Source organism: Eleutherodactylus coqui, chromosome 1 (assembly GCF_035609145.1).
Source record: "Eleutherodactylus coqui strain aEleCoq1 chromosome 1, aEleCoq1.hap1, whole genome shotgun sequence".
Classification (NCBI taxonomy): Eukaryota; Metazoa; Chordata; class Amphibia; order Anura; family Eleutherodactylidae; genus Eleutherodactylus; species Eleutherodactylus coqui.
This window is the reverse complement of record NC_089837.1, coordinates 400,445,327-400,465,925: the sequence shown is the minus strand read 5'-3', so window position 1 is coordinate 400,465,925 and position 20,599 is coordinate 400,445,327. Positions and strand designations below refer to the sequence as shown.

Genomic DNA, 20,599 nt, shown 5'->3' with positions numbered 1-20,599 from the left:
TACATCACTTCTGCTGGGGAACTGCAGGTTAAATAAGATTGCACAGATCACTGGGGATTGATGCTAATCCTATTGACACTTGCAAAGGGGAGTTTATGCCATCATCATCTTTCAGGCTTCATTGGGTGATATTTGTTGTGCTTGGTGCTACAACTGCAGTCTTTTAGTAACATGTATCCTGCTTTGGCTTTGGATGCTCCACAGATCCACCCTTCCTTATAGCAATCAAGTGCTAGGCAATGGTTTTTACTTCGGGGATCGTACATGTCTCACTGCTCTAAGATTAGTTTTTTTGGCCTCTCTTGGGATTTCTTTAGCTTACTTTCATTCGGCTGCATGCTGGAAAGGAAAATTGCACACTTTGGTAACAGCCCAGTCTTGTTGTAGTAATAATCATTAATCTTAATCTTATCTCCAAGCGGAAAAAGAAAAAAAAAAAAAAGATACAACACAGCTCTCTAATTGAGGAGTCTCTAAAGAAATAAACCCTGCACGGAAATAAGACTGGGAGACGCTAGGAAAATAATCATTTTCTATGGTTAAATTGGTACCCTTGTTCTGGAGAACTGATCACAATCTCTTATTATGCAACAACAAGGATTTCTTCGTTCTCAGGGTGTCTAAGCTGCTGGATTGCTTTTCGCCCAAATCAATGTGGTTTCTTTGGAACATTTTCAGCAAAGGAACGCATATGCTGCAGTGTCTTTGTGGCAAGAGTCTTAAGAAAAACAAGAACCCAAGTGGTAAGCATGAAAAAATACACACTGCATGATTATACCTTCATATCATTCTATTGCTGTCTTCTAAGGAGCACCAGATCTTTAATGAGATTAGAGAAGAAAATCATCCTGCCATGAGGCCGATGCAATGTTTGTGTACTGTGCCTTAAACCTTCATTTTTCAATTGAATTGGCTCAGAAAGATATGTGATTTGGGTCTGGCGTGTGCTCATTTCCTAGAGGAGTGGCAACTTTGTGTGTTTTGTTTTTTTTTCTCCACAAGGTTTCTCTGGTCAATATTGCAAATGCGGGTAGTTGGCATGTATGCTCCTTTCAGTGGATGCCCTGGCTTTAGTTGCGTTCTATACATTGACTATGACACTGACATCCTGCGATACTTTCAGATTAGCTTGCAAATATTCCAAACACGAAGCACCTCTCAAAAGTAGAAAAAAATTCCAAAACAGTGGCAGGCTGTTACTCATTTCTGCCTCTTCATAATACCCTGAGAGCATGGCAGTGCCATTCAGATGAAATCCCAGCCTAAGTGGACAAAGGGTAAAGATTTGTTTCTTCATGTTACAAATACATACAAGATGTGATTTCCATGCAGCATCATTGGCGCTTTTATGTGATGCAGTGAAAACAGCCTGCACAGGGTTAATATTTGCAGTATACTGTGTAGGCTCCTTCCAGCAGGAGATTAACAGCATTTCTTAGTCCCATTCATTTTTCAGGACACCTTTTGTGAAGCTCCTCTGGGCTTTATTCAATAATATCAAGAATGAAACACGAGCATTATCAGTTTATTCACCCAAATGCTTGTTTTTATGGAGGGAATAGATCTCGCTGCCCCTGTATTTGGTATCTCCCCATGGCCTGCGTTTATCTGTTGCAAGGAGTGCAGACAGGGGGCTACATGATTATAATGAAACATTTTCGGTTCCATTCCTCTGGTCCTGCATGACCTGCAGTTCCTTTGGCTCCCAGTCCCATCAAGAGCAATGAATCCCTGGTTTGCCTCTGACGTTGGCACTGCAGTGTAGTAGATCATAGATTTTTTTTTTTTGCAATTGTGACATCCCAATATCAACAAACAGCAGAACCTGAAGGGTCACACTTTGCTGGGCTATGACAATATTCCTGTCGGGGTTTCTGTCTGCATGTTCCCATTGAAGTACTCATTATGTCAGGCTATGTAGAGTGATGCAAGGCTTTGCAGGGCTGGAATTTTCTAAGTGTGTGTTGTCATATCATTCTGCAGCAAAGAGTACTTCTTAGAATACCAAAGAGGTGGAAATATCCCGGCTGTCTGAGGGCCAATTCGTTGTTGTGTCACCCACTCTGGAAGGTACCAGTTCACAGAGGTTCTCAATTACTGCAGTGGGCTAGAAGAGGTTAGATGTGTGCTTTACCTTGACTCTATTGAGAAACAAGAAACGTAGACTCCAGTCATACTCAGGCTGCCTGCATTGCCTGCTTTACATGTAGACAGCATTGTAGATGCATAAGAAGAGCAAGAAGCACATTTGCACTGGAGTATTTTCAATAGGCCCTGGAAACAATGTTACAGTTACCAGTTTTGTCTTCCCAGGAGTTGAAATATTTTGGACATATGTATCCACATGACTCAGTTTATAGTTTGTGTGTTGATGTACCATGTGGGTCTATTTATATACAGTTCTCAGAGATATGAATCACACTTATGTCTCATACTACTATGTAATCTCAATTTGATGGTTTTTGCCCTTGTATGCAAGTGAAGAATAAGTATGTGTATATAGATATATGTATATATTTCTATATAAAGTCACTATGCTGCGGTAAGTGTTATGCATTTAACAAGACTCCACCAACAGAGTATATCAGCATTGGAGGCAGTATACAGGGCTTTATTCCCAAGGTACAGATCCGGAAAGCATTTAATCAATTACTTTTGAGTCCAATGCAATCAATGTAACCCTTAATGCACAAATAAAAGATTCCACTGAGAGATGTATTCTCTGAAGAGAGTTTTCAGGAGAACCCATTTGCTCTTGGAGAATTAGGTGGAAACTTTCATTCCTCATTTATGATTTCATTAACAACACTGTTACCACTGCCAGCTCTATGTATATATCATTAGATATAGCTACATCAACAACATTTTACCTTGGAAATGAACGTGGTTCATTTAGTATTTAAATGGGCTCCAGATGATATTTGGCTGCCGCTCTTTTCGTTAGGTCAGGTTGCCTTTGAAATTGCTTTGAATACTCTATAGCAAACAAGCACCTATTGACCACATTCTCTTTCATGTCTCTGTTTTTGAGCCAGCAGCTTTTTTTGATCTCATTAGATGTTATTAAACCATCCGGGATATTACTTTGCATATCTTTAATAATGATGTAAGTTTTTGATATTCGTTGGATATAAAGAACACTGATGAAGTATCTTTACCTACAGTAAGTTCTGCTGACATCGCTTGTGCTTTATACTTTCCACAGATATCCAATATGACTATTTAGTGGTTATCCTTCAACTAGCATTTATATTATGGGAATATATGACATAATGTACTGTATTGAAAGAGATTTCTAAGCAGTACAACCCACATACCTGAGCATTGAATGTACTCTGACGGTGTCATACATTGTTTACTAGAATTCAGTTCATGGTGTCTGGCGGTTTGTTTTTTTATGTTGGAAGGAAACTGTTGGTTGTTTTGTCCAATGTAGCAGTCTTTATGGAGGTTGAGCATATATTGATGGATCCACATATATTAGCAATGCCCGACTGGAGGCCCAAGGCTTTATAAGCCCTCAGGTGTTGCTATATATTTATTTAGCTAGCTTCCCCTGGCAAATGATCAAGCATGAGCTACACATTGAGTGATCTGCCCAACCTTAAAGAAAAGAGTTCCTCTGTGAGGGCGCTGTGGTAATGTTCCCATCTTCAAAAGTTAAAGGGTTGTTTTGTGAGTACATTTATGTATATGAATCTATGAATGCTTTTTTATTTATCTTTGCTGGCTACAAATAAAGGATTAAAAAAGAATTGTGTGTGTGCTTACCCTTGGACCCAGCCCTGGCTAAATGTAATGTGCAGTCCTTTCATAGAGTCAAAAGCCACAATACATTAAGGTGACCATTAGTGATATATATCGTTTTATGGATTCACATGTATCCAGAGGTCTAACATGATGTTTCTGTGTCCCAATGCAAAATAACAGGGCTTCCTACCTACCATGTGTAATTGAAAATACTGGTGTCTTATTTTATGTAGGAAAGGGGCTTTTAGGCCCCCTCGGGCGCCAAAGTCCAGGTATGCTTGCTACCTCTGCACTCTCTATAGCTATCCCTGTATGAATCAGTAAATGAGAATTGTAACTGCAGACAGAAGCCTCAAGATCCACAAAATATGTTACTCCATACAATACACTACTGGGTAAGAACATATTCCAGTTCAACTGGCAAAATGTTAGACCCTTGTAAAGTGTTTCATGATATTTTATAGGAATTTTCATTGAATGCATTGTATGTGTATGTGTGTTCCACCTATACAGGGTTACTATAAATGAAGCAGGCACTTTCGATGTTTTATAGAAGCCAAAGTATTATGATATAGCCGAAATACTTCCATGGTTTTAAAGTATCTAAGATATCTAAGATTTTATGAGTGAATTACAATTGTTCTATGTGAGAGACTTTTCATGAACACAATCTATCTGTTCCTCTGTTACTGGGGTCTCCTAGAACTTTTCCCTCTTCCTAAGCAACCAGTGTTCTGACATTTTTTTTTTGTGCCACGGGTGCTCACATGATGCTGACCGCATTGAAAGCTGCAGTTGCAAAAACTTTCAACCCAACTCTGTGAAACTACACATATTGCATGCTTGTTTAATGGTTTTGGTTCTATATGACATTGAGATCAGTACTTCCTAAATGTCTCCGTTGTGGAGATACAGCTGCTTACTCTGAACCAAACTCCTTTAGTTCCTTTGCTCCTGAAAAGTCACAGTTTTGGAACTCACAAATACCATAAATCTACATTAGTATGCCTTTCTATATGTATCAGTACAGTACTCAGCTGTATATTAGCACACACATTACTGTAGTTGTGTCTATATGACTCTGGCCTACAGCACTGTGCATCAGACATCATTAAAATCCAGAGCAATGCCCACGGGGATAGAATACCACACAGTATTTAATATGGTCTTGGCTCTTTGGTCTCACAAACTTTTGAGTTCAAACAAGTATATGTGGCTTTGTACTTAGTTTTGTGAGCATAATGTATTTCCAGCAAAATTAATATTTCATGTACATACTTACCTGCCAACATTCCCAAACAGAAATTCAATACAAAATAGGTCACTACCCCGATATGCAGTAAGTCGGTATTTCTACTTGAATCTAAAATTCCCTTTATCTCTGCTTCTTTTCTACCAAATGTGCTTGCTTGTACAAGACATAACCTGGGCTGTTGACACATTATATGTGTATGCTGTACGTATATAGACATTGCCTAGAAGACTAAAAGCTTTCCATAAACCTCTGTAAAAATATATTTGAAGCTATTTCGATATTGTTATATGCTCATATAATGCATACTGTATGTACATTTAGTATGAAATAATAGACGATGGCACAAATATGCTTAGCTTCTTTTATTGGTTATTGGGGTATTTCAAATTCACCATTTTCTGACATCTTAGGGAATTTCATGAATGACCATTGACAGATCGGCTGCATTCACACAACGTGTTTAATGACTGAAAAAAGAAGACAGCATTCAGATGTTAGTTGTGAGGAAGTGGGAAAACATGATTTTCAATTCACACATGTTTTTTTAAAATAAAACCTTATTAGAGAGAATCTGTCAAAACCGTTTAGTCCCCAAACCTTCGCCACGACCCGACTGTTGTGTTCCTTTACTTTTCGGAGGTGTCCTTTATAACCCAATCAGATGCCTTAATTTTTCTAAAAAGGAGGTTCAGAGGTCTCTTGTACCATATCAAAATTAACTCTTTACAGTCAATGAGGTAGAGATGCTGCTGCTGAAAGATGTAAAGCTATTTGCTCTCAAATCCGTCTCCGTCCAACTGATTTTGGGAAGGCTGCTAGTGATGTTCCTTGTACTCATCGACGACAAACGAAATCAATCAAAAGCATACAAATGCAAGTACATGCAGCAACACATAAGAGATTTCAGAAAACTATTTCTGAAAATAAAAAGGTCTGTGATGGTTCCTCGAATGCACACCCCCCCCCGTCCCATCCCCCAATCATGCTAGTTTCATAATACTATAGTGGTGTCACACTGTAAGAGATGGAGGTTTTAAAAAGTCAACTGTTCCATGCTGACGGTATCATGGTCTACAGCACAGTCTACTGACAACACTATGTTGTGTTATGGCATCACATGATTGTGATCGTCGCAACCATGCCATTCACTGTTCCACAGATGACTGTTCTGAACAGGCCTTAGATATTGTTGTGTCATACTTTCTGTGACTCCATTGAGTTACCTGTCTTACAGTACTATTTTAAGTAACTACAACTCTAAGCTGTTTTGAAAGAGATTGGGTTGCAAGTGCAGTCTATGGAAATTAGTGTAAATGGATTTATGCCATTCATGCCTACCTAGTACACCTAGTGGCCTAAGTTCACCTTTAAAAGTTTCATACATAGGTATTGAAAATTACCCTTTGGTTTCAAGATAAAATATTGTCCTGAGACTGGAGGGGGCAGCTACATTACCTGCTGTTGGTTTGCAGGGCCGGAGTCCCATTTTCAGGTGCCCAAGATGACGGATACAATCTTCAGACTACCTAATCCCCATAGTGTATTGGTAATGTTATACTACTAATGCACCATGTCTGTTCTGATAGGCCAGCATTGCTCACATGATCAGTGCTGAGCAATTAGAGGGTAATGCACAGTGTGCATTAGGTAGTTAGAAAATTGCAGTGGTCAACTTGGACCGCTGAAAACAGAATCACAAACTAGCGGATCAGAGGGACATCAGCAGAGAAGAATGACATCAAGTAATATACTCTGGCCCCCTAATTTCCAGAACAGAATATTGCCCCAAAACTAGAGGGTCGTTTTAAGGATATATCTGGAAACTCACGTATTAGTGGATTTATCCTCTTTCTGTTCCATTACCTTCAGTGGCCTTAATACTAGCTCTTCAGATTTTTCTCTGAAGTCCCTTATTAGAATGATATCATGAAGAACAGATTCACAGTGTTGAAACTGAACTGTATCATTCTCATTTACACTTGACATGGTTACCAAGTTTCTACAACTTTTGTACTTGTAGGTTATGTAAATCTATAACCATAACCTAGTTGCATTTTACAATGGACCTCTATGCCAGTATAGATGGCATCATATATAATGGATGTATTTGTAAAGGACATACCCATGAGAACCAGGTTGCTTGATTCTGCCACAAAGAACATGAGAACTAGGACTATGAGATGAGCATCATTTGTTCTGCAGAATATAACTCTAATTTAGTTAAATTCACAGGCTTCCTTATACAAGTATATATAATGATTTTATGTTCCATCCTGTCCTCTTACATGTGCAGTATATTCTTTGCCAAGTCAGACTTTTTGATAGGAAATTAAAATGTATGAACAAAAACCGTCCCCACAAAAAACACATGAAAATGTTGTCCTTATTTGAAAATCTCCCAAAAAAATACTAAAAGTGTGTGTGTGAAAGACGTAAAGGTTTTTCTTCCAGCTTCTCTAACCACCAGTGATCAGCAGGTATCGCCTGGGAAAGCAGCATCAAGCTGTATATATTTCTCCTACAGACGCTGCTGCAAGGAAAATGGGAAATGTAGTCAAATGAATGTTAGTCTATGTAATGCACAGACATGAGGGGTCTGTTGGGGGGTTGGCCACTCATACAGTGGGCTCTCTGGTAGCCCCTCTATGAATTTCATATGCACTATATAACATATTGACAATGGTTCTCTTTATGAGACAATGGCCTTAATGCAAACTTTCAGTACATGATGTCACTTATTCCAATAGTGTAAAGCACTTTTATTTCAAGGCTGCTCGTGCTGCCTAAATCATGTTATCTTTGGCACATGCGGTGTCAAAATGCTGAAAATAAGGATATCTTTCCCGGCTGCCAGGTACTGATGCTAATCTTAGTTATTCCTTCCTTCTCCTGCCTGCTAACCTTACAGATTGCTCTGGCTCAGATCACAGCAAAAAAAAAGCTGCAAAGAAAAGTGGCTTATTCAGAAAATGGGACGTCGTGATAACATGACTTTCTACTTACTAATTAGCTTATGGCGACTCTTCCAGGTCTTCTGTACAGCCTTGGGTGATGTCAGCCTGCTGAGTAATATGCAAGGGGGAGTGAAAGCTGTGAATGTGCCAGTCCTAAGGAGAATGAGCTTGGGGAGATATCATAGAGATCATGCAAATTGTAATAGGCTGCATTCACATGTTGTTGCCTCGACGCAGTTTTTGCCATGGTTTTATGAAATTACGGCAAAACTGCAGTGTTTTTGTCACAATTTTGTAAAACTGTGACTAAAACAGCAATATGTGAATCCAGCCTTATGAGGAGTTGTGGGTTTTTAACTAAAAGGGCTTTCCCATGAAATGAAACAGCTAACAGGAATATGCTCTCCTCTCCCCACTCTCACTCTGTCCCTGGATGGTGTTCTGTCCTCCGCACCTGTGTTTATTTACAGGGTGCAATTCCCCCACTCCCCATTTCTGGGATGCTGCAGCCAATAACAGAGCTCAGAGATTGCTTCAAAAAAGGCTCATGATTACTAGTATTGTGTATGGCACTGAGAGGGCTGATCACCGGCGTACCATCAGGGTTTGCAATGGCGACCGGGCCCCTGCCCCTACGCCACATACAAATGCACATTCAGTGCATTACCAGCTGGCTGCACTGTCGGCCACACCACACCAATCACGCAGAAGTGTGACCAGCCGGAGAAGTAGCTGAAGCGGAGAAGAAGAGGAGGAGGGCAGGCACATGGCATGGAGTGAGCGCAGCAGGATAATGATGTCATCATCTTGTTGCTCCTGCTGACACGGTGTACAGCAGCCGCATCTGCGTGTCCTGCTACTCTCCTCACACAAGTGTTTTGGGACTCGGGGTATCTATCTATCTACCTATCTATCTACGGCTGGTATAAGATATACATCTCCCTATATATAACACTTTACACACAATTAAAAAAACGCATCAAAAACCTGTGCGGGTTTTAATAGTGTATACAGTTTCTTAAAAACGTATGGGATCTGTGAATGCCGCATGCAATTTTTAAAATAGGTTTTTCTTAATTGTGGTTCAAAAGTACAACAAAAAACATGAACACACCCAAAGGCCAGTCTCACACATGCGTATAGAAAAAGCAGCTCGAAATTGTAGCATTTGTACCACAATTTCGAACTGCGTTTTTTAATGCATGGTACAGCACTTTTTTTGACAGCGCTTTTTAATGCATCCCATCATTGTGATGGGTGAGGAGGTGCGTTGAAAAACGCAAAAATAAAACAGACAGCTCTCAGGACTCAGGACTGAGTAACCCCACTAAAATCAATGGGAGCCATTTACCGTGGTTAGCACAGCACTTGGGACACTGCACTAATAGCAGTAAAAAGCGGTGTGTGAGAGTGTTCTAAGGGGTTAAAAACATATTTTGATGAGGAAATGAGTTATGTATGGAAAGATTACGTCAAGGGGCTAGATCATGTATGGAAATTCATTTTGCAGCTGTATGCAGCAGGATTTAGGTATGGGAACTGGGGGGGGGGGGGGGGGGGGTGAGGGGGGCTTGAGCTGAACTTTGCACCCAGGCACCTGAGCCTGTAGTTACGGCCCTGGGGCTGATGGTAGTATTAGGATAGGGAGAGTGTGGGGAGATGAGTTGTGACTGGAAAAACTTTTCATGGACAACATAAAGAGTAAGAAGATGGGCATTAATCAGAGGGAAATTTTCCTATGAGCGCTAGAGGTAACTGCACTGTAATCACTATTAGGCTACATGCATACGGCAGAGCGAGATTCTGACTGGGGAATCCTGCATGGAGTCCTGCCCAATGACTCTCCTAGGTCCACTATAGAACTTACCTACTCGTAGAAGCTGATCACACTGGTTTGACAGGACGGACCCCTCATAAACCCATGCTGATATGGAGTTATACAGCTATCATATATCTTTTAAGACTCTAGCGATGCCTCTGCCTGCTAGTGTTGCATTGATACATACGAGACCCAAAAATGCAGCTAAAAGTCAAAAACAAGTTGCTGCTAGTGGCCTGAGGAAGAGGTGTGTGCTTTCTGGGGGATGGGGGAAGGGCAAGTTAAACTTTTGCACCAGGGCCCATGAGACTTTAGCTATGCCCCTGTTGTCTACATCTTATGTAGCATGGTTTAGGAGACATAACCCGCTAATAAGACACAATCCATTCTTCTAATAGGCGCATCCAAATATTTATGGTAAGATAGTTATAGACACTTTTTTCCTCCAGATGCAGATGATGCCCCCTTGTTACAGTCACAGTTTGGGGTATAAATAGATGATGGGAGATGTGGATAAAATATCAGCCAGTTAAATGCCCACCTCCCTAAAATCATCTTCCATGCCACAATGGGCAATTTTGCTCTAATAGGCCATTTAGCGAACACCATGTTGGTAATAATCAGGTCTATTTTTATTTGCTACATGTTACACTTTAGTTAGAAATGATTTTGGTAGATCATGTAGGATCTGTATATTTCCTGCCAGAAAATAGCAGTTGGGCACAACAGAAGAGGTGAGAAAACATGTCTAAATGGATACAACCTGGACTGAAAATAAAACGGTGTGGAAAGTTCCTAAAATTTAAATGGCAAATCCTGGTGTGCTGTATATTTAAATTAAGAGGATTACATGAGATTAGGGTTTTCATACGTCACATGGACAGGCGTGGTACTGTTTTTGGAAGAAACAGGTGTCCTTTTTGAATCCTATATACACCATTTTTAATGATCGGACTAATACTGTATTCAAAAAAACAACTCGAACTACAACTCACTTCTGTACTGGATGTGGCGTCAGGGTGGAATATTATCGGGACTTGGTCAGAAACCTCGTATAACACCAACTGCAGGGACCTCCTGGGATACAGGATGAGAATGTTCAGTCTGTCTGCATACTGTTATTTGCAAGGAGAAAGTCCAAGCAGATGCAGCCTAGAACCAGAGACTCCCTGACAGCTCTGGGAACTAGGCTATCAGTCATATGGGGTGGGGGTGGCAGTGGATAAGATGTGTTCATCTGGCATCAGCAGTGCGGTGAAGGTTCCCTGTATACATGCTGGATAAGAGTGATGCAGTGCAAGTAGTAATTCTGTATGTTATACATTTCTCGGAGCTCGCTCTGATAGGGCGCACTCACACAGGTGTAGTATTTTTGGTTGCGTAAATACATAGAATATTTACCCAACCGAACGGTGTGTATTTTTTATGATTTGTTGAATGTGAGGAGGAAAAACCGGAAAAAAAAATGGTCCACGTCCTTGAGAGAGTAATAGCTATATTATGGCACAGCAATGATGTGTAATTGTAGTACATGGTAGTTTAAGATGGAACGGTCTGAGGTAGGCAAATGTAGAAATGATTTCCCCTACAGAAAGATAATTATTACTATATGTAAAGAAAGCACCTTGCTGACCTGGAGATCTAAGGGTTCCTTCAGACAGTGCTATTATCAGAGGCTTCTTGTGTGTAGTGACCTCTTCTTCCGCTTGTGTAGAGCTTGTTGACCACTAGACGCCTCTACAACGCAGAGAAGAGATTTCATCCAGGTAACAGGGTTTGAGGGGCGCGTTATTGGAATATGAGAAGCTGGATGGTTGTATGTACAAATTTCCCGCCACCAATCTGTCCAGACTGTTAGGTGGTGTTGGGACCAGTGGATGCGTGAGGACATGTACACAAGAGGACCAGGATCAGGACACCATCGTCAGACTACCAGTAGAGAGGATCGTTTGATTGTCCGACAAGCACAAGTAGTTCCAACTGTTTAGTTGCCAGCCAACCAGAGATAGGTGGACCCATTGTTACACCCCTGTGTCTGTCTGAACCATTTCCAGGTGCTCAACTGAAGAATATTTGCCCATTACGTGTTCCCATGTAAAGGCTCTTCTTAGTTTCAGTTCTTAGAGCTGTGAATGTGTTAAGTGGGTTGTTACCACTGCCAATGGGTGCTGTCAGACTCGATTAGTGGGAGCCAACCAATTGACACATTTACACTTAAACTAAGGGCCCTTTTACACGGGAAGATTGTTAGTGCCGAACAGTCGACTTAGCAATAATCACTTTTACATAGGAGCAAGGATGGCTCAATGCATGAAGGCAGAGCAGGCGGAGTAGGGAGAAAAGGGAAACATCATAGGAGTCAGCAGGGCTGCAGTTGCAGAGCTATGCAGCTGACCCCACGACATGAGGACATGACAGGTTCTCTTTAATAAATATTAAACATTGAATATATGTAAAATAATTTATTAGGATCATCATGTTAAAGGGTTATCCATGATCAACTAAAAACGAGGCAATTCTAGCATGTTCCATAAAATGATAAAGGATGCAGTACTTAACTGCTAGATCCCCTGCCGTCCCAGTGCCGCCCCTCCTCTGCTCTCAGACAGTGTTTGTTAAATGTGCTGCAGGACTGACGTCACACACATGACTGCTGCAGACAATCGCTGGCCTCAGCAGCGAGACCGCTATTGCACCGATTTTAGTTGACAACTCCTTGAGGCCACCTTCACACGGGTGCCAAAATAGCGTAAAATTTGTATGTTGTGAGACGCACAAATCTCACACAAATATGAATAGTCATACACATGAGCGATGTTTTCCTGCATGGCACTGCGATGTGATGCTATGCGGAAAACAAATCGCGGCATGTTCTATTTTGCTGCATGCTTTCACATTGAAAACAATGGGAGAATCTCTGCGATCCGCAGTGGAGGATAGCTTCTTCCCAGAAGTGATGTTTTGACATGAAAACACCTCGCATCCTTGAAATTCACATGGTGGGGAGCGCGATATGGGGGCGGCATTCATAGCCACATATTGCGCTCGCCAGTGTTAAGTTAGCCACAGGGTTCCTTCACACTGGCGAGCGCGATCTCGCTGCTAGAAAAATCGCTATTTCGCTCATGAGATGTCTGAGCGTCAGCCATGCTTTTTCTTGCAAAAACATTGCTGCTACTTATTTCTAAGGTTAAAAACACATTGCAGGGAAATCGCAAGTTTGTGCTTTGCGATTCTATAAAAAGGAGGCACCATAGGGGAACATGGGAGATAAGAAAAAGTAAAACGTAGAAAGATAGGATATGCTGCCATTTTTTTTCACTCCACATCGCATGTGAAAACATTGCAAATAGAATTAAACCTTTGAAAATCACTGGTTTCATATATCTGCGTTCTCGCACTGAGTGAAAATCGCACAATTTTATAACCAGTGTGAAGTTAGCCTTAGGGTGCTGCAACTAGTGTGTGCCATGGATTTCTATGAGCTGGTCTCTAAGGACTGTTCAACCCATAATGCATGTAGTCGGCAACCCATAAAGCAATTGGGCAGATATTCTATTGAGAATTCAACAGTCTCTTGGTGTAAATTGTGCCAAAAAACGTCTAGCATACTTTGCACCACATGTATGATGCGTTTTAGACACTTTCAGACACCTGAGGGTGTATTTACATGGCGAGTGTCTCGCGCAAGTTCTGTCTGATAGCCGTATGGACAGAATTCACGCGTGTTAAGAATGCATTGATTTTAATGTGTTTATTCACACGTATGATTTTTCTCTAGCAATAATGCTGCGAGATTGAAAAATCATTGCATATCCTATTTTTTGTGCGATTCCTCGTAAGGAATCGGCCATTATTTCCTGTGGATTTTTTTTTTAGATAGCATCGCAAGTACAATGTCATTTTTACAATTGAAAACTATTGGAAGCACTTCTTTCATGCACTTTTTTAAAGAAAAAATGCATCATGTTCCCATCCAGAATCACAATTTTACAAGTGCGATATCGGTCCAAGTTTCTCAGTCGAAGGGCTTATTTACACGAGCGTATTTCGGCCGGCATTTTCATGGCCAGCCAATATACGCTGGATTGGATTCCAATGCATCAGATCACACAGGCGTATTCCCGCAGTGCGGGCGCTTTTAAGCTGGGCAGGAAAGATAGTCCTGGAACTTTCTTCCTGGCCAGATTACAGCTGCTGCGATAGACCCCTATAGGTGCCAATGACAGCAGCCAAAGAAGGAAGGTGGGTAGGAGTTTAGCAGCATGACTGCATCTCTTCTGCTCTTTGCCCCTTGCTGCTGTTTGCAATGGGTGGGGGCGGAGATGGGGGGGATGGAGCTAAGCTCTGCCCAGCCCCACCCCCTCCCATTGCTGGTTGCGGACAAGGGGCGGGGCGGGGAGGGAGCGGGAGCTTAGCTCCACCCCCTCTTACCACCTTCCCATTGCAAACAGCCAGAGGGGGAGGGAAGGAGGAGACAGCTTAGCAGATCAAAGCTGTCTTCCTCCCACCAGACAGCATATTCGCTGAGCCCGTGCATCAGATGGTAGTGTATAAAGGCCGGCCGTGAAAATGCCGGGCGATATGTGCTCGTGTGAATAAGCCCTGATATCGCGCTCACCTGTATGGATGCACCATAACTATTAAACCGTATTAGTAAGTCTGCCCCAATACATCTCAGTATGTATTCTGCAATTATCACAGAATGTCCAACATTGTTAATGTGCAGTGAGAATGGAAGATCCACAATATGGCCCTGCGGTCTGATGCAGTTAGTAGGGTGCAATAAGTGACATACACAGCATTTGTTGCAGAAATTTCTGCACATGAAAGTCACTTCTATTTCTGCCACCAATCTGTCATGTATGATGTACCGTAGGCTCGTTGTGATCATCTAACGGCTGATGATCCCTGGCCCAAGACTGAGGACGTGACGAGGCACCTCAGCTGAGTGATATATCTGAAGGCCAGGGGCCAGTTCCTGATTTGGGTGACTGTGTGTATATACTGGATGTCCTATGGTTGCTTCTAATAAAGCCTAGACAGATGCTTAGCTTAGTTGGCATATAAGAGGGACATGAGTTAAGTATTTCTATTAATTGCTTGCACCACATAAGTATCATTGCCAAATAGCAATTTCAAACACATAAACTGACAAAAGGGAATATAGTTAGCAACCATTTTGGCAGAACCTGTGAGGTTTATTTATAAGCACTTATATCTATGTGACAGTCGGCAACAGTCTTGTTTTACTTTCCATACATAAGAGTAGGATGCAAGGATGTAAGGCCGCTTTCACGCAGGCGTCAAAATTGCGTGAGATTTGTGCGTTGCGAGACGCACAAATATGAGCCCCGTTCTTTTCAATGGGGTCATACACATGAGCGATGTTTTACTGCATGGCACCATGATGTGATACAGGAAACAAATTACGGCATGTTCTATCTTGTTCGTGCTCTCGTATCGCACCACCCATTGTTTTCAATGGGGTCGGCAGCAGCATCGCAGCACGTGCTGTGTGCACACGATGCGAGGTCTCCCACTGAAAACAATGGGAGAAACTCTGTGATCCTCTGCCGCGGCCGTGACAGCCATGGCGGAGGTTTCCTGCATCCGTGAAGTGATGCAAGGCTGATGTCCCATGAAAACTCCTCGCATCCTCGGGGATTTCACATAGTGGGGAGAGTGATAGGGGGTGGGATTCATGGCCCCACGTCACGCTCGCCTGTGTGAAGTTAGCCTAAAGGTATGACCACACATTGCAGAAAAATTCCACACCAAAATCCGCACAGATTGTAATGAGTGAATTCCGTGGTAAAAATGCACGCCATTTCTGCAAAAATGGAGCTTGCTTTGGATTTGAAACTCTGCAGGACAGTTCTTTTCTGCTACTTATTTTTTACTGTAAGGCTGTCCGCACGTCAATTCCGCCCGCGGCTCCTAATCCTGGGATTAGCCAGCAAAGTGGACAAGATTTTGCTAAAATACCATCCACATGCTGCGGCGAAGCCGTGAGGAAACGGCCATGCGGCGCGGAAAACGAAGACGCAGCATGTCAATTCTCTTTTCATTTCCACGGTGGCCTCTCTCCCCTCTACGGGGATAGAAAGCAGCAGGCGAATGCTGACAGCGAAACTGCTACAAAACCCACGGCTAAAGGCTGCGGGTTTTGAAGCTGCGCTTTTCCAGCGGAATTCTTGCGTTTTTTCGGTGCGACCATTCCGCGAGAAATCCACTGGAAAAAAAAATTACAAGTTCCATAGCTGACATTAGAAACTCCTTTTAACTTTCTTGTGATAAAATCACATGTAGCAGCGACGCAAAGCAAGAATTTTCACAAGAAAAAGCATCACCGACGCTACAAAATCGCGTGTACAAAGCTGTGATTTTGCAGCGCCAATATCGCTGTCGTCTGTGTGAAAGAGGCCTAAAGGTAATGGCTTACTTTGACCCAAAGAATGCAAAGATTTTGGGGGGCTTTTCATCTCAACTTTTCAAAAGCCATAACTTTTTTTCTTTTTCCTGTCAACATGGCCATATGAGGGCTTGTTTTTTGCACGACGAGCTGTAGTTTTTTTGGGCACCATTTTTGGGTATATATATGTATTGTAAAACTTTTAGTATTTTTGGGGGGGGGGGGCAGGGAAAGAAAACGTATCATTTTTTGTGGTCTTTTTACAACGGTAATCATGCAATATAATAGACACAATACATTTTTTGTGGGTCAGTACGATTACGATGATACCAAAGTTATTAGTAGGGCTTGTTTTTGTGTGACAAACTGCACATTTTGGAAAAAGAAAATGCGTGGCAGCATAAGTCAGGTGCAAAAAATATTCAAATAGTTTTATTTCTCCATGCCAAGATAAAATGCGACATTAAAAAAGACCCTGTGTGGTCGAAATATCGCATTTTATCTTCGCATGGAGGAATAAAACTGAACCCTTTTTGCACCTGACTTATGCTGCCATGCATTTTCTTTTTCTATAGACTTAATTATGGAATGAAGGTTCAAGTTTCTATTGTGGCTGTGCATATTTGTCCTACCCTGGACAGTTACAACTGTGTGCTGCTGGTAAGCATATTGTTTCTAAACTGTAGTTTTTATACCATTTTTGGCTGCACACAGCTTTTTTGATCACTTTTAGGGCTCCTGCACACTTGCGTTTTTCTTGTGCGTTTTTTTAACGCGATACCGCTGCGTTACTTTCAAGTGATTGTCAATGGGACTTTCTAATGTTAAAAACGCATCACTTGTGATGCGCTTTTAACATTAAAAAGTCCCATTGACAATTTCGTCAAAAAAACCCAGCGAGATCGCGTGAAAAAACTTATGTCCTGTAGTGTTAAGGGGTTAAAGCGAATATGTTGGCTCTAACATGTTGTCCAAACTGCTGACATCATGTTACAGAGCAGGAGGAGCTGAGCAGATTGATATCTAGTTTTAAGGTAAAAGATTCAGTATAACTTGTACTTTATTAATTTAAAGTTTTGCTCATACTGAGCTGAACCGTACAATGGGTGGCTACTATGATTGGCCAGAGCTGTTCATGTGATCAGCAGTATCCAATCAGAGAGCAGCGCAGTACCTGAGGGTGTGAACACAGACATAAACCAGAAACAAGCCAAAATCAAAGTATGCAGCATAAACTTCAACACAAGTATCAGGCAATGGCTCAGGGCAAACAGCAGACAAATAGCAGGTCAGGAATATGGAAGTCAATGGTAGTCAGAAGCAAACAGAGTGTGGATGCCTAATATAGCAGGTGCTATGCCAGGAATTGGACTGTGCACTGGCCCTTTAAGTCTGGGGGTGAAAGTGTGCATTAGCCCTACAGTCACAAGCTAGAGTCTGGGAAGCAGACTGAGGACGGTGGCAAGTAATGCACCATAGAAGGTATATTCACACATGGCAGACGTGTTGCAGCAATTTCTGCAACTATTCATCTGATTGGAACTTGTAGAAATGTATATATTATGACAATCCCATTCAGGTGAATGCAACTCCTCTTCAGTCATGTAATTTTCTGCAACAAATTATGCGGTGTGTGAATTCACCTTTAGGCCGGTTTCACACTAGTGCACTATAGGTGCATTTATGTGCCCGTAACATGGACGAATGTCTTGGCCTGATCAATCTATGGTGCTCTAAGATCAGGGCAGGAGACTTATAACCAAGCCAGTACACTTGTCTGTATTACAGACCCCGTAATACGCTTCTGTGAAATCGGTGTTAATGGTGGATTGTTAGAGACTTGAGATGAGCGAGCACGCTCGTTTAAGGCTGCTACTCGATTGAGTAGCAGTCTTATCGAGTAACTGTGTACTCGCCCGAGCAGCATGCGGAGGGGGGGGGGGCAGATCTCCCTCACTCTCCCCCCCCCCCCCCCCCGCCGCTCTGGAGAGTACACAATTACTCGATAAGACAGCTACTCGATCGAGTAACAGCCTTAAACGAGCGCGCTCGCTCATCTCTATTAGAGACCTATGAGAGTGCTCCTGTACTATATGTTACTAAATATTACTGACTAATGGCCTTAGTCTTTCATTGTTTCTAGAATACTGGAAACTTGATACCGGTGGATCTAGAGAATAAGTGACTGTTCATTATTGGACTCCATGGCTACAAGCATTATCTGACCACCGCCCTCAGGTGCACAATTATCCTCCATAATAAACCGCCTGCTGTTCCATATTGCTAATTGAAAGGTTGCGCTGAATATGTGCTGTCAAATCCTACTTCCTGTTGCTTTGTTATAAAAGACGTTCGTCTAACGTGTGTGTATACACAGTATTTATAACACAACCTGTCCTGGTTAATTCATTGCATTATATGATTCTGTAAGTCTCAAACTCAGCCCCCCACATGGCTGTATTACAGAATACTTTAGTACAGAGCTGTAATAAGGCACCCATAGAAGTTACTTTACCTACATAAGCCGCTGATTCAAGAAAACTTGTCATATGTTTCATCATATTGCTTCTAGTAAAATATAGCTATGTGCATAGAGCACACATAGGAGCGCTATAGGGTGGCAAATATGGTACAGAGTCACATGGGACCTCATGGGACCTCTATGCCATATAGCCTCTGTATTGAGGACTAAGGACCTTGTTGAAATGCTTCAAGGCAACTACAATGAAGAACAGACCCTAAAGCCACTTTCACATGTGTATTTTGGTCAGTATGTTGCTCCAGTATTTGTATGCTTAAACTAAGAGGTTGATGTATAGAGAGAAAGTACATTGGAAAGATGTACCTCAACTGTTCCTAAATCTAGCGCTCTCTCCAATCACTATCATAACCCCACAAGATGAAGTTATCTCTATAAATGTGGAAGTGTGTGTAGTGCTCTCCCAAAGAGAAAGCGGCGACTTGTACACAGATTTCTGCTGCGTATTTTAGACGCAAGATCAATGTAAAATCTGATGCAGATTCTGCCTTAGGTTGCCTGTTTGAAAATTGCATTGGACACAACTGATCAGTAGGGAACCGTAGCAGTGGACCACTTTTAATTTAGTGTTACTGACCTATCCTAAGGATACGCCATCAATAGCTTACAACTGGACAGCCCCTTTAAGCTTGTTGCTCTTATACTGTTGCTGTATATGACATATACATGGACACCTGTCCATGTGGTATCTGATATATGGACGGCCCATACATTGACAATTGCATATCCTAATTCTCGTCTGTGATATGGACAAGAATAAGACATGCAATGAGTTTTTTTCATGCAGACCACCTGCAAATGGCAATGTGTGTAGCCCCATAGGCTACAATGGGTGCATGTGCTATCCATGAACTAACATAGGCAGCATACTGACCCAAATACGCTAATGTGCACCTGGCCAAAGACTGAAGGAAATAGCAAAGCATATTGTTCTGCTGTCTCTATAGACAGTGAACGGAGAGGTTGTCACGCATGGGCACCACCACTCCAGACACTAGAGGGACTTGGGTCGTGCCGTTCGCTTCATCCCTAGGTATGTCAGTGGTTGAACCACCAGCGATCACATATTTATCACCTATCCTGTTTATAGGTGATAAATAACCCTTTTAAAGGGTTAGTCGAGTTGTAAACTATTGACGGCCTATAGGCCACCAATAGTAGATCAGCAGGTGTCTCCCACCCTTGACCTCTCCTAATCTACTGTTCTCCAGGTCAATGATTTTGTGCATTGAGCTGATGTGTGCAAGAATCAGACAGCTCCGTTCTCACCACAGTGGCCATGCTTAGTATGACAAGCAAAGTTCCCATTGAAGTGAATCAGACCGTGGCCAGCAACACCAAGCCTGGCCACTGCAGTGGGAATGGAGCTGTCTGTTTTCTGCACCAATCAGCTCAGTGCATGAGCACATCAACCTGGAGAACAACTGATCAATGGGGAACTCCAGTAACGAACCACTTTTAATTTAGTATTGGTGACCTATCCTAAGGATAGGCCATCAATAGTTTACAACTGGACAACCCCTTTAAGCTTGTTGCTCCTACTGCTATTGTATATGACGTATACATTATAATATAAAATATTTAAGTAAAATATCATTGAGATGAATTATAAGATAATGTGCCATACTGCTGACACACTGAACAATGGCTCCATTCGGTGCATTTACTCTTTTTTTATAGGACCTTTTGGTATCATCACTCAGTGAGTCATTTACTTATATATAGATATTACATGTAGAGTGACACACGAGGCCCTATGTGTTCCATTAAAACTTGGTATACACGCTGCTATTATATATAATGTAATATTACATCCATTATATTGTATTAATGAATGTTTGCAATGACTGTTTTCAACCTATTCTGA

The 20,599-nt window shown here is 41.8% G+C and overlaps 1 protein-coding gene across 2 annotated transcripts in view; it reads left to right on the top strand.

Moving 5' to 3' along the window:
* The first annotated feature begins 535 nt into the window (after nucleotides 1–535).
* The window catches only part of FGF14 (fibroblast growth factor 14), a 513,940-nt gene continuing 493,876 nt past the window's right edge, over nucleotides 536–20,599 (top strand). For both annotated transcript variants that reach the window (XM_066580228.1, XM_066580219.1), the window contains exon 1: nucleotides 536–743. In XM_066580228.1, the coding sequence (XP_066436325.1) occupies nucleotides 536–743 (208 nt within the window). The remainder of the gene's footprint in view (nucleotides 744–20,599) is intronic.